General features: G+C 39.2%; 1 protein-coding gene across 2 annotated transcripts in view; it reads left to right on the top strand.

The window, feature by feature from the left end:
* The window catches only part of LOC131428205 (uncharacterized), a 441,911-nt gene that overhangs the window by 129,142 nt on the left and 298,835 nt on the right, over positions 1 to 13,934 (top strand). For both annotated transcript variants that reach the window (XM_058591951.1, XM_058591950.1), the window contains exon 3: positions 10,001 to 13,362. In XM_058591951.1, coding sequence (XP_058447934.1) covers positions 10,001 to 13,362 — 3,362 coding nt within the window. The remainder of the gene's footprint in view (positions 1 to 10,000; positions 13,363 to 13,934) is intronic.

Here is a 13,934-nt window from a genome sequence, read left to right as displayed (position 1 = left end):
GCGTTTAAATGCAATTATGCGTACCAATCATAATCGACGCAAAATGTGATGAGATTGTGGAGGCGATTGATCGCTTTTCACTTGTTTGTCACGTGGATACGATAGGATGAGGAACAAAATTCAATTCTGAGGAAGATACATTCTACAAGTACACAAATATTCTTCATTATTCTATAACACATATTTCGATTACATAGCTGGTAAATATGCAGTTTCGAACTTTCAAAATAATCAATTCTATTTAAAATTTCATGCCGATAGTCACGTAAATAAATAAAAAAACCTTTTGAACAAATGTTTAAAAAAAATAATGGCAAAGCAAAGTTCTGGCATTACATTCCTATTGTGGAATTTGGCCTTTCTGTTTCAACAGACTTCGCAGCCGATTTTTAGTGTACAGAATCATTGCATGGCTAGTACTATGGATCCTACTGACACTAAGAATCCTTCCAGGTCGGGGCTCGAACATACGACAACTGGCTTGTAAGACCAGCGCCCTATGCATTGAACCACCAACCCGGGCCTCTAAAAGATTGGATGAACTTATAGTCAGCGAAATGCATTCTTTGCAAAACTCAATATCAATTCGAAATGAACCAAAATGCGAAACTTTGAAACATAAGAAAACAGATATGCTGTTGATAATCAATGATCCATTGTTGTGTATGACAGCAGTTTCTTGTCTCATCTGAATTTCACAGGGTAGCCACCTTGAACCCCTGATTTTTCAGCTATACTTCTACAATATACATCTTTTCTTAGTAGTTAGTAGGTCCGAGCTCGTCTTTTGTTCAAAAGTGCGAGACAATGAGCATTTTGAAAGGGCGAAGTTTTTGTTTTTTTTTTCAAAGAAGAGTAAAAGAATTGACAGCATTTGGATCCCTGTCCAATCTAGAAGAACCATTTTATCATTTTACAAGGATAATTTTTTTAATATTACCATTTAATTCTGTTATAAGCAGTGCTGTAAAACTTCATTAAATTCAATTGAAACTGAATGTGGAACACATTGACGATCTTTCGAATGGAGTAAACTTCACTCTCTGACACACACAATGTTTGCTGACGGCCCGAACGGGCAGCATTCAGTCATCAATCGTTTCTCTTCAATCGAGGCTCAGTTTAACCACCGTCAGTTGATCTCTTGAAGTAACAAAATATCTCTTTCAATAGTGTGAGAGCGGCCTTCAAATGAGGTTCATGTAAACATTCCAATTGGTTCAAGATAATAGATGAAAGACAAACCAGATTGCTGAAATATCAATCACAGAATATACATAAATTAATTGTTTCCTCCTTCAGTTTTCATTTTTAATACTTTACTCCATTTATAATTCTATTCGTTCGAATTTGCTTACTACCAAGAGCGAAGGCAATGAAGGAGTTACACTACTCCGCACTTGAAACTGAGCAAGCAAAACTTCAAATGACTATCAACGATTATTCAACTGACGATGAATTCCGGGAGCTTCACTTGAAAATGGCAGCAAAAGTCAAATGAATTAGTAGGGATATGCTGACGGTCAGCGGCCATAAATTTCGTTTTCATCTTATATTATTCGATTGAAAATGAAATTTTACCGCACTGGTTATAAGTATAACACGTCACTATACAAATTCACTATGTATCTCACAACACTATAAATTATGTATAATAAACGTCACATCACATATACGCATTTCGAATACAATTTATATTCTTCTTCGGTGTGTTAGGTTTGTTTAGTTATGTAGATTTGTTTATCGGCTATGCAGTCAATAATGGATTAAAACGATTATTTTTGTTTTAACACCCAACGTTTCGACGCTACTGGTTTGCGTCTTCTTCAGGGGAACTGTATTTAGAAATAGACGTTACAAGCTATGTTCGACTAATCACAATTATGAAAAGACTTACAAAAACAGGTTATCGTTCCTCGTCAAAAACACTCTTTTAGGTGTCAATAGTCATACGGTGGAGATTCAGCTTCTGGTATAACTACAAAAACACATATAACAAATATTCACAAAAATGTACAAACAGGGCTACTTACAAAAATTACAATAAAATTACTCATTAAAATTTGTCTAGAAACACAAATTACAAAACTTTGGCTATGGTCACTATCTTTTGTTTTGGCGGATTTTTTTTTCTTCTCTTCTCTCTGATTTCTATCTATGGTACATAATGAAATATTTCGTTGCTTAGCGGTAAAAAGGGTTATGATATCTTGGAAATATTTCTTGTGAAACAATTCCTAATTGTATGCAATATTGCTGCGTATACCACACTAAGACCATCTGTGTCTGTACGATTGTTAACAGTATGTGATGTATTGGTTATATTACACATTTCTAGATATGGGAGAGCTGAGGAACGGAAAGTTCCATTGCATTGATCACGAACACAGATTCGCAATAGATAAGAACACTAAATCCAAGCCAAAATCATTACCGAATCGATCAGTGAACCTTAGCTCTTTAAATTATATGTCTAAATATCTCGAGAACGGATATTTCTAAGAGAAAGGTCACTTTGAACAATTTTTGTTGCTCTCAATCTGCAAAATCATATTCTAGTGCTTAAATGACAATTTTTAATCAAATACTAGAGGTTTTTAAATGCAAACTTCTTATTTTTTGAAATATCCAATACAAATCAACAACAAATATTGGTTTCAAAAACAAATTCAGAATAAAACTATTGCGAAAAAAATAGAGATTTCTTCTCTTCTTATTCTGAAAAGACCATTGTAATTTTTCGTCTGTGTATGTTTTGACGACTTAATTTACTATGGGGTGTCTTTTCAAAATTGACTCTCTGAGAGAGTGATAAGTTTTCGATTGTAAATATCTTTTGTTGTGTCTGACGTATCAACATACTTTTTACTACATGCCATCGGAAATATGATCATCAATTTATGGTAACATTTTCAGTTGTATGACATAATCACAAATAATTGAAATCAAAGCTTTCTGAGGTTTTTGGCATCATCGAGTATCAAATCAGGAAACTCATGACGCCTTTCTCGCACCTGGAGAGGTATAAAAGGTTAACACTTGATTTTTTGCCTTTCTCTATAGAAAGGTATTAGAATTGCTGGAAAAACTGACTTTTGAACGGAGCATCGGAGACCCATAGTGTTATTTACCATTCGACGAGATCGAGAAAGTGTGTGTGTGTGTGTGTGTGCATTTCGAAGATATTTATACGCGCTCAATTTTCTCAGAGATGGCTGAACCAATTTTAACAAACTTGGGAAGCTACTGCCGGGTCATTGATCAAGTTCAAATATCAAATGGCTGTGACTTTTGGTTCCGGAGATATGATTGTATAAGTGACGTAACCGACAAAAAGCGTTGTATTTTTACGCGCTGAATTTTCTCAGAGATGGCTGAACCGATTTTAACAAACTTATGCTCGTTTGAAAGCTACTATCAGGCCATTGATCAAGTTCAAAGATCATAAGGCTGTGACCTTTGGTTCCAGAGATATGATGATATAAGTGACGTAACCGACAAAACACGTTGATTTTTATCGACAAAACACGTTGATTTTTATTTCGTAAAGCTCTGGTGCTCAAAAGTTTAAACAAAATGTCCTCATGCAAAGTTTGAGCTAAATTGGACATGCAAGGGGTGCTTCCTGGCGGTTAAGGTTTGAAAATTTTCGATCTTGAAAAAGCACCATAGGGGGGAGTACATAAAATTTTCAAAATCGAAAATTTTTTTTATGCCGAAACACTTAAGACTGCATGAAACGTCGAGATTTAGGTCATCCCGAAAAAAAATTTTTTTGAAAAAATCAATTTTCTAGGACATTTTTATATTTAAGTCCCAGAGTTGATTTTTTCGAAAAAAAATTTTTCGGGATGACACTAAATCTCGATGTTTCATGTAATTCTAAGCCTTTTGGCATCAAACATTTTTTTTTCGATTTCGGAAATTTCATGTACCTTCCCCCCCTATGGTGATTTTTCAAGATATATGAAAATTTCACTAAGTGGGCCAAGAAGGGTTTTTTTTTATTTTAGATTAGCATCACTCTTCTCATACAAATAGGCAACGCAAATGTCAAGCACTAGTTTGGAAAAATGATGCTGACTGTGTGACATAAACACTGAAGCATGCTTTTGTGAACTACTTGAATCAATCTGAATCAATTGGTGTCAAAATTAGTATCTGAAATCATATAATAAAAGTATGAAATATATTTTCATGAGACTGTTATGAAAGAAGAGAAAGGCATTATCACACCACTAGGTGGATTAAGAAGGGTTTTTTTTTTATTTATCATTTATTTATACCCGGTTCTAACCATATCACGGTCTTTCGCCGGGTATTAACACTTGATATATTTCGTTAAGTCTAACTTGCGCAGTTGACTGGGCAGAAAGTGAAGCAAGTGCATCATTCTGGTATGTTCAGGCCTAGAGCTCAGTTCCATTTCCAGTATCTAGAATTCAGTTCAGTATTGAAATAAAGAAAATCGATTGCGTCATCCTGCTGCTGGTCGTTTGCATTGGAGCATAATACAATAAAATGTGCGCAACGATGAGGAAATCTAGAATAATTTGTTAGTTTTGTGCACTTTTCGCATTGCACAACTAGCATTAAATGAGTGCGAATAAAGCAAGTATTTGACTACTTCGCGTTCGAGAAAAACTCACTCCGAACACTCTTTATTGCCAATAATTCAATCTTCAGTATAAATGCACCGTTACAATTCTGGAAGCGAAACAGTAAAAGTTGCGAGATTCACATGATCAACTAATACGGACGATTGTCATTTTTAATCGTATTTACGTCCTCCAGTTATGTATGTGACATTACTCACCCACCTTTTTTTGGAATCCAATTGGAAATCAAATTTGGAATTTTAAGACTAATTTCGGACGAGTTTTCCGAGTGTACATGTCAAGGCCAGCATATTTCCGTCTAAATGCAGATCCCATTTGTCATGTCAATTCAAGGCAAATATTCAATTACGACGGGCAACGCTCACACGCAACGCGAAAATGAAAGTATTAATGTGGATCTGTATACTACTAGCATGGGTGTCGTTTCGAAATGTGCCGTGCTAAAAGGACAGAATTTTCTGATGACTTTAATCGGTTTCGGTGCTCCTAATTTCCATTGATAGTTCAGAGTGAAATAATGTTTTGTTTAATAAATTCATAAACAACCGAGATTCCTGAAAAATGCGTAATCAAGCAACCATAAAATCTTTGATCCGGCCCTTATGTGGAGTCGGGACAGGAATTCCAAATATTATAAATAAAAAGCGGTATACTTCAACAAATAAGACTGACAAAACCTGGTGCTCTATAAAGAGGTGAAATTTAATTTCACGTAAATAAAACTATGATTGCAGAGGTCACGATTCGAGCTTCTACATACAGAAAAGAATAATTTCTATACTTTCGTTTTGTGTTATCATATTTGAACTTGCTAGTGCTTTATAAGGGCGCAGTTTCAGTTTCAGTGAGCCAGTTGTTATTTTATTCACGTCAATCCGGTTATGTCTCTGACATTACCCAGCCACCATTTTTGTTCTTGGACGCCTTTTTGTGCAATTTACAGTTTTATAGTTACAACGATTGGGAGAAAGTGCATGCAAATATTTTTTCATCTTTTTTAAAAATCAGTCTTGGATTCGGATTATATATTTGTGCAAAATAAATACGTTGTTGTACTGAAAAAGCGTACAAAGCTTCGATCAGACTATAGTATGTGAAGTCTGATAATTTGCTACCAATTTCCGGAATTGGTCAGCTGTTTGTGGAATTGGAATGTAATTTGAACTACCTGCAGTATCGGTAATTTATTTAACTAACTTTTTTTGCCAACTCCAATCTACTGCTTAGCACCGATACAGAACGTGTTTTATCGAATAATTTTGATACTGTTCTTCATCGGAATAGGTGCCGTTACAATGAAACTGGTGATCGTTTTCGGAAAATCACGAAAAAGTCATTAAATCGATACGCGATCTTTATTCCTACACACTGCAGCACCCTGCAGCGTTTTGTTATCTCATTGATTTTACAATTAGTATAAATTATCTTAGTTTACCGAGCACAATTAACAAGATAGAGAAACAGGGAGGATGCACAATATGGCACTGCTGGACGGCAAACCGTGCGTATCGGTGAACAATCGGGATAATTTATGACCTCATATGCTCTGCTACTTTCCAACGGATGCGGATGTGCATCCGCTCTGGTGAAACTGGGCAATTCTGGGATGACGTGCACATGCGTTCCGCATAATTTCAGCATGCAAATAAATCATGGAGGGTTTGTAAACAATCTGTAAACAATCCGTGATGTAAGTGTAGATAGAGTGTGTTTAATGACGCTTGAACAAGCCAGACAGTGTGGCAATTGAAGGGCCATTAATATTTAAGGTCCGATTTTTATTGCTTTAATCGATAGATATTCTATTGGAGAACATAATTGCAATGTTTTATTACCAAGCTTCGAAAACTTCTTTGAATTTGCTTGCGCTTAGCTATGTCTTCGGGACATGTGCTTTCGGGACCACTATCTTACCTGGGAAGAATCCTCTAGTGTCATATACCATTCGACTCAGCTCGATTGATCGGTAATTGATCATGTTTGAAGATCGATAGGCTGTTGCTTTCAGTTCCAGTATCGATCAACCGCTTCAATTTACCGATTGAGTCATTTTCAACAACTTCTCTATGCTCTACTATTAAATCATTGACCAACTGCGAAGATCAAATGGCATACACTTCCGATTCATGAGATATAATGGTATAAGTGACTCAACCGACAAATCGCACTTCTTTCTATCCGTTCAATTTTCTCGGATATAACTGAACCAATTTCAACAAGCTTTGCTAGGTTTGGAAACTACCATTAAGTCATTTATAGATTTTCGGAGCTATAATTGTATTCACGATGTACCTGATGTACCGTTCTGTTATTCTATGTTCTCATTTTTTTCGGAAATGGCTGAACAGATTCCAACATTTCATTGATCAAATTCGAATTCCAAAAAACTGACACTCTTTTTTCTCCGGAGTTGTTTCAACATTTAGACGGGGAAAACGCAACAGGTAGCTGCTACAAGTATGACGTCAGTTTTTAGATGCACGAGGTATAATTAACGTCGACTATCTTGAAAAGCAAGTACCAACAAAAGTTTTTAGTTATTAATGCGTTAGGAGTTATTAATGCGTTTGAAGTATGGAATCGTATAAAAACGGCCTCATATAAAGCAGAAAAAATCATCTTTAACCAAGACAATGCACCGTGCCACAAGTCAATGAAAATAATGGCCAAATTGAACGTATTGGACACCGATCTGTTTGATGATCTGAGAGAGTCATCGCCGAAACTGAAGCCTATTTCAAGGCCATTAAGATAATAAATAAAGAAATTTTGCCCAAGAAATGTTGTTTTCCTAGTTAGTTCCTGAACTTTTTGGACGATGTGGAAGCAACCTTCTCTACGGCAGTATCGAACCGCACAGAGTGCAAGTCGATTCGACACTGAATTTGGTTTTCTTTGAGTAATTTTCACAAATTCGAACGCACTCATTGAAAAGCAGAAATCATATGGAAACCGTGAACTTATGTATACGAAACCGTCATATCAATTAGAGGAATGGCAATGGTTTGAAAAACAGGGAGAATTAGACATTGTTCGTGGTTCAGTTGTAGATGTTCAAAACCTAACCACTGTCTATATGGTTTTACTTCTATATTTTGAATTTGTACCCCGGTATAGAAAACAAAGACGCAATCCTACGTCAAAGATTTTGAGTGATTTCATTATAAAAATGGAAAGGCGAGATGTGACAAGGTTGATTTTAGCAAGCTGAAATCTTTTACTAACTTAACTTTCGCAAGTGGAGTTGAACTTAAGCATCTCATCAATGCAAATCACTCGAGTCTCTGGTATGCCGGAAAGTATCGATAAAGGTCTTTTACCACTTACTATCCGAACCGACAAAAGAATAGTTATCAGAAGTTGTTATTTTCTACTTGCGGCTGCATTCTCGTACACAATTAACTCTTCACTATCTCTAATAATGGAAAAGTAAAAATGATGGGTTTCCATCAGGTAGCGGTGAGTGCAGCGCTACTGAATACCGCTTACAACCTAGACTAAACAGCCAGCACGCTGTGACTCCGGGGGCATAAGCAATAGTTCGAACAAACCGTTCCATTCTGATGTTCAACTAGCTGTATAGAGATTGAGAAAAATATTCATACAGTTTTTAATGAATGTTAAAGAAAACTTATTTCCAAGGCAACAAATGTGTTTCTGAACGTATAAGTAAAAAGAACTATCTATCTTTATTGCATTAGAAAAGTTTGCGCAAAATGACGTATAGAAAATGGAACACACAATAAATGTGTTATGTGCAACGTCCACAAGTACATGATATCGTTTCGTAGAATGCCATAACTAACTATTCATTTTACTATTCTGATAATTAAAGCAATAAATTAAATTACGATATAATAAACCCAACTTTTCTTTTATTTATTTCTAAGAATCATAGAGAAAAATATTTCCCATGAAATTATAAGAAACTTATGCACCCTGCTATGTTTTTCTGGTGATATCCTCTTAATTTACACCCCCAATAGCTAAAATATTGTCTTGTACTGACATATTTCGTCCTGCACATCATATAGTCGTGAAAAGGTTAACCGGTCTCTAAGAAAAACAAGCTTCATATTATTTTGCACTTCACTCAGTCACTCACAAACTGAAATTTCGATTCGGATAAAATTCATTAGCACTGTGGGCTGTGGGACCAATCATTTAAATCTAAGTTTGCGAAAACCGTTCTAGCTATCTATGAGACAATTGAGTGCATATTTTTGTTACGTACACACATACATACATACGAACAGAGACATTTTCTGATCTCGACGAACTGAGTTGAATAGAATATGATACTTGGGCTTCCAGGCCTCGGTTTAAACGTCGGTGTTGGTTAGATTCCAACGGATGGTCTAGCGATTCCATCTGTTGCTATTTAATTCTTTCGGGATGCGACTTCTGGTTTCGGTATCACACGGGAATAATTTAAATTTTTATATCTTCATATCAATGACTGGTCCAGAAAAAATTAAAATTTGCAGATTTGGTTAGTTGATAGCTATGAAGTAAATTTATCTTGTTTTTGTCAGTCCTCGGTTACCGGTTTCGGGAATATTAGACTCAAAATACTTCAAAATGGGAATTACATCGATTTATCAAATGAACGTCAAATAACGTCATTACACCACGAGTAGGTTTTTCAGGACCAGATTTTTCATGATCTAACATTTTTCGGTATTTTTTGGACTAGACTTACTACTTCAGAATTTTAGACTTTTAGTCATACATTTTTTCAAATTTATTAGTCTTTCAGTAAAACAAAAGTTACAGACTGGGTTTCCTGTATTTTCCTATTACTGGTATATCTTTCTGCACTGGTGATAATTCCGGACATGTCTCCCGACTGATCATTTTATGTGTAATAGTAAATCATTGTTCGCAGTAATAAAACGATTTTATTATTTTGTTGCAACGAAACTATTACATCAAACACTCAACTGAACTCAGTTGAGTTTATCCAATATTGTGATACTAATTACATACGTCAGCAAATCTCCAGCGATCAAGAAAATCGAATGAAAATGCAACAAACGATAGGTATTCAGCGATACGCGCCTCTATCAAATTAACTTGTCTCCCCATCTTACTCGCACCGAATGATGACCGTGCCGTGGATAACGAGTTACTTGATGGGTTCCATCCATCAACCGATGAAATATAATACGATTACACCGGAGAGCAGTTTAATTAGTGGCATAAGCTCTGTGCCGATCGTTGTAAATGATCTGGAGCACCCAAAAATTGATCAACGGTTGTAATGAACGCGTTGCCGTCTGATGTAGTAGCATATTACTCTTTTTGATAGATTGTTTCTGTAATTTCGTTACACAACATAATCGTGAAATGTAATCAAGTGCATTTTCTTTGTATTGCAGGATCCCTCACAGTCACGAATACCACGCATTGGAGCCACCACCACCACCAGCAGCAGCAGCAGAATCCCGATTCCTGGTTCAATTCGTCCTCCACAGTTCCAGTCTAAGCTAGTGAAACCATCATCGTTGGGTCATCCGACTAATGCACCGTTTGCAACACCTGCTAGGTTCACGGGACCGCCGCGGTCTTCGGCCATAACGATTGCCCGTTCTTATTCGGGAGACAAACTATGTAGTGATTCCACTCCGTTTCCCGTCCTGGCGGCATCAACACCGGCACCTCATTTTAAACCTACTAGCGCGTTGAATTTCTACAAGAAGTTGGAGCTGGTGTCAACTGAAAATCTCAATGACATCAAACAGGATGAGTTGTTTGCGAGCGTTCCGAGCAGCATTGTAGACTATGGCGAGGGTGATGGACGAATGTTGGCCGATGAATCGATTGAACTGGTCGGTGCTGGTAGTACGGATAATCTGGCTTCGGAGGTGCAGTTTACTGGAACCGGTGCAACGTTGAAGCCGGCTTCGAGCAATGAGACGGTCACGCTCAACTACGATGGCAATGTGACTTATGAGGTAAAACGCAGCGAGACGTTTGTGAAGTCGTCCCAGGAGTCACTGAAACTCGGCGGTAGTCGAGAATCATTGAACCGAACAAGTGGGGCGTCGTCATTTCAGACGAGCAAATCCGGAAGTGATGTTTCACTGCTGGACCAAACACGTACGCTCGATCCGGATGGAAAAGAAGGAAAACCTGTCCTTAGTTCGACAATGGTTTTCGAAAGATTAGTAAACGTTACACAATGCATTCCAAACATAACCCAAGAACTGGAGACGGTTGCAGTTTTGCCGAAAGTCGAACATTTGCTGGACATTACCCACGACGTGGAAAATCGTTATGACCAATTGCTGGAGGTGGATCCGGTTGCCCAAAGACCCACTAGACTGACGTTCAACATGAACGAAACTACCAATTTATTGCACCTTTCCGATCCCTCGTTGATTCTGAACAAGACACAGGTATTCAGTTCAACGATGCATTCACCGCAGACGCTTGGTTTCAGATCAGATGCCCTAAATGTGACAAAAGACGTAAATAGACACAGCTTAGAAGAGGCTTTAGATCATGTAGAATTACCGGTGGACATCAGTGCTGGTGAACACACGTTGATAGCCGGAGATCTAGAATTGGACGAGGATCCATCCATAGCAGTTGTAGATGGTATTGGAACTAAAAAAGGGAGTGTCGATTTAAGCTTGGACGAACCGGTCTCGGTTGGAAGGGAAGAGGTTTTGCTACGACCTGTGGAAGGACGATGCTCGATACCTGCGAAGCATAGGTTTTCTTTCGGTTTGGATCTTACTGAGTGTACATTGGATTGTTCAATTGAATTGTGCGATTCTTCACTGTCTTCAGCTAAACTCAACATTAAATCACCCGTTTCGAATAGTTTGACAAAGCAAGGATCATTCGAAATGGACGAAAGCTTAGGAATACTAACTCCCGATCAGATGAAGGAGTTTTTGGACTCGACTGCTACGAATACAAATAACACCAAAGATTTGGAGCTAAATTTGAATACGGGTTCTCACCGGCACGGACTGCACAGTTGTAGAATCGACCAGACACCATCTCCGGAAGAATTACCGCTGGATCCGGTGGGTGTTAAAACCGACATGTCTGGAATTCTCCTTTCATCGGAAATTCTGTCGAATCCAGGAACAATTATGTACCAGGAGATATCGCAGGCCGATTCAGAGTCTAAGACGGACCAAATGACAAAATCGGCAACATCTAAGGTGTCAAATAGTTTCATAACGAGCATAACAAGCATTACCAGTTTGGATACGGGTTACCAAGGTGACGGTGAGATGTCCCGGCCGGCAAGTCGGGGAGCAGATCAGTCTCCTTCGAACGGCCCGAGGATCAAGAATCAAGCTGCAGCTGCATGGAATGCACATGCAGCGGTGGCACCTGTACCACGTCGTCAAGACCCGATGACCGATAGTGATTTTTTCACCGAGAGCGATGCCGATGATGTATTCAATCGCGGCGACCGGAGGGCACAGATCATCGACGGTCAACTCTATGGACCAATGATGCAGGGAGCAAACGTGTTCATAAATCAGCAGCCACAAAATGAAGATTCATGTATGGAATCGAGCGGAATTTTTACCGATGTGGAGAACCGAGGGGACGATGATCTGCTGCACAGACGGTCCGAGAATGAGGACCTTGCTGAGAGGGAGGCTGATGATTCTAATGACGGCGAAGGCCGCCCAGTTACTGAGAGTGATATGAGCCCCGACGCGTCAACAGATACGATCAGCAGTGGTAACACTGCGTACAATCAGAAGAAGGCGATGCTAGGCGGAGGCGGCGATGGCGACGGCGGAAGAACGGAGGAGGGTGTTAATTGTTTGCAAAATGCTTCACTAGTATCGTCTATTAGCACAAATGCCTCATCGCCGGCAATGGTCGGTGAGAAAAGCTTTGATAGTAATGTTGCTGTTTCGCCAGCTGATCATAGAGCCGATGCCAGCGGGTACTCCGTTGCACCATCGCCGAACGAGAGTTTGGCTTTGAGTTCGGCCGCAGCGACACAAAATCAATCGTCGTCATCACCATCATCAACGAGTTCTTTGGTGAGCGGTAGAGCCGATAGCAGCGGTATTGGTGGTAGTGTTTGTACCAGCAATACCAACGAGAGCGCAAGCAACTTTTCTGCTGCTCGAGCTGGCTCAAATACTAGTACCGACAGTTTGTCTGGCGCGCCCGTTGGTAGTGGAAGTCGTAATTATAGCGCTGGCAGTGGCAAAAAGCCCTGCTCCAGCAATCGTAAACAACAGAAGAATGAAACGAATTTGGTGCTGAAAAAACATGAAATGTCGTCGCGCGTGACGTTGAGCAAAACGCGTCTATTGAAGGATCCTTCGGCGGGTGGATCATCGCGTAGTGTCGGTGGCAGTGTGCTGAATCTGGATCTGGTCGATAACGAGTGCGAGAATCAGGAAAACAAGCGCCCCGTTCGGGGTCATAATCTAGGTGCACGTGATATCGGCGGTGGCAACGGTGTCAGTGGTAGTGTCGGAAATTTAAGTTTCACGAAGAAGTCGGCCACCCCGAACAAATGGGATGCAGTGATGAGTAAAATTGCCGAGAATAAGGCGGTGATCAAGAAGAATTTCAGTGATGTGAAATCGAAGATAAGTTGCGGCAAAGCGGCGGTCATTCTGTCGTCGAGACGCGTAGATTCACCGGCCTCGTTGAAAAGCCCACCGTCGGAATGCAACAGCATCGGAAATCGTAGCGTTGCATCGGTGCCAACAACGGGTGGTGGCGGAAAGCGAACGGTGAAACGGTAAGTATTGACACACACACACACAACCGGCGACTGCAATGAGCAGATTGCACGTGTCCTGATTAAAATTGAAATCATCTCACGAGGCTTTCAATTTTAATTTGTTATATAAACACACAAACACCTACTGGGCATTCGCACAGCTGATAGCTTTTCACTGATCCAAATTGAGTTGGCTGTGAATCCATCATGGCTAATGCCAACCTGGTCACCGAAACGAACGCAACATACGCGATGCTCATATGCTGGTCGCGACGCGGATTTAGACGTAATTTGTTTTGTGTACCGCGCCCGGTTTCCGCGTGTACATACAGGCATTACGTTTTGAATGTTTGACAATCGATGGAAATCTTTCAAAGCATTGTTTTGGTTATGATCGCTACTCGTTGGTTGTGTTCGAACATTAGGCGACGACAAGCTGAAAGCTGAAACATATGCCCGGAGGGTTCACGTGCGGCGGGCCGTATACACCAACCAGGGTTAGTCGCAGTTGTGTTCAATTTGCTACTGCATTAACCATTGCTACCTTGATGTTTGATGTTAATGGAACTAAGTATATCGACCAACTTTAT

The sequence above is a fragment of the Malaya genurostris genome, chromosome 2 (assembly GCF_030247185.1).
Source record: "Malaya genurostris strain Urasoe2022 chromosome 2, Malgen_1.1, whole genome shotgun sequence".
In the NCBI taxonomy this organism is placed as follows: Eukaryota; Metazoa; Arthropoda; class Insecta; order Diptera; family Culicidae; genus Malaya; species Malaya genurostris.
This window is presented reverse-complemented; position numbering and strand designations above follow the sequence as displayed.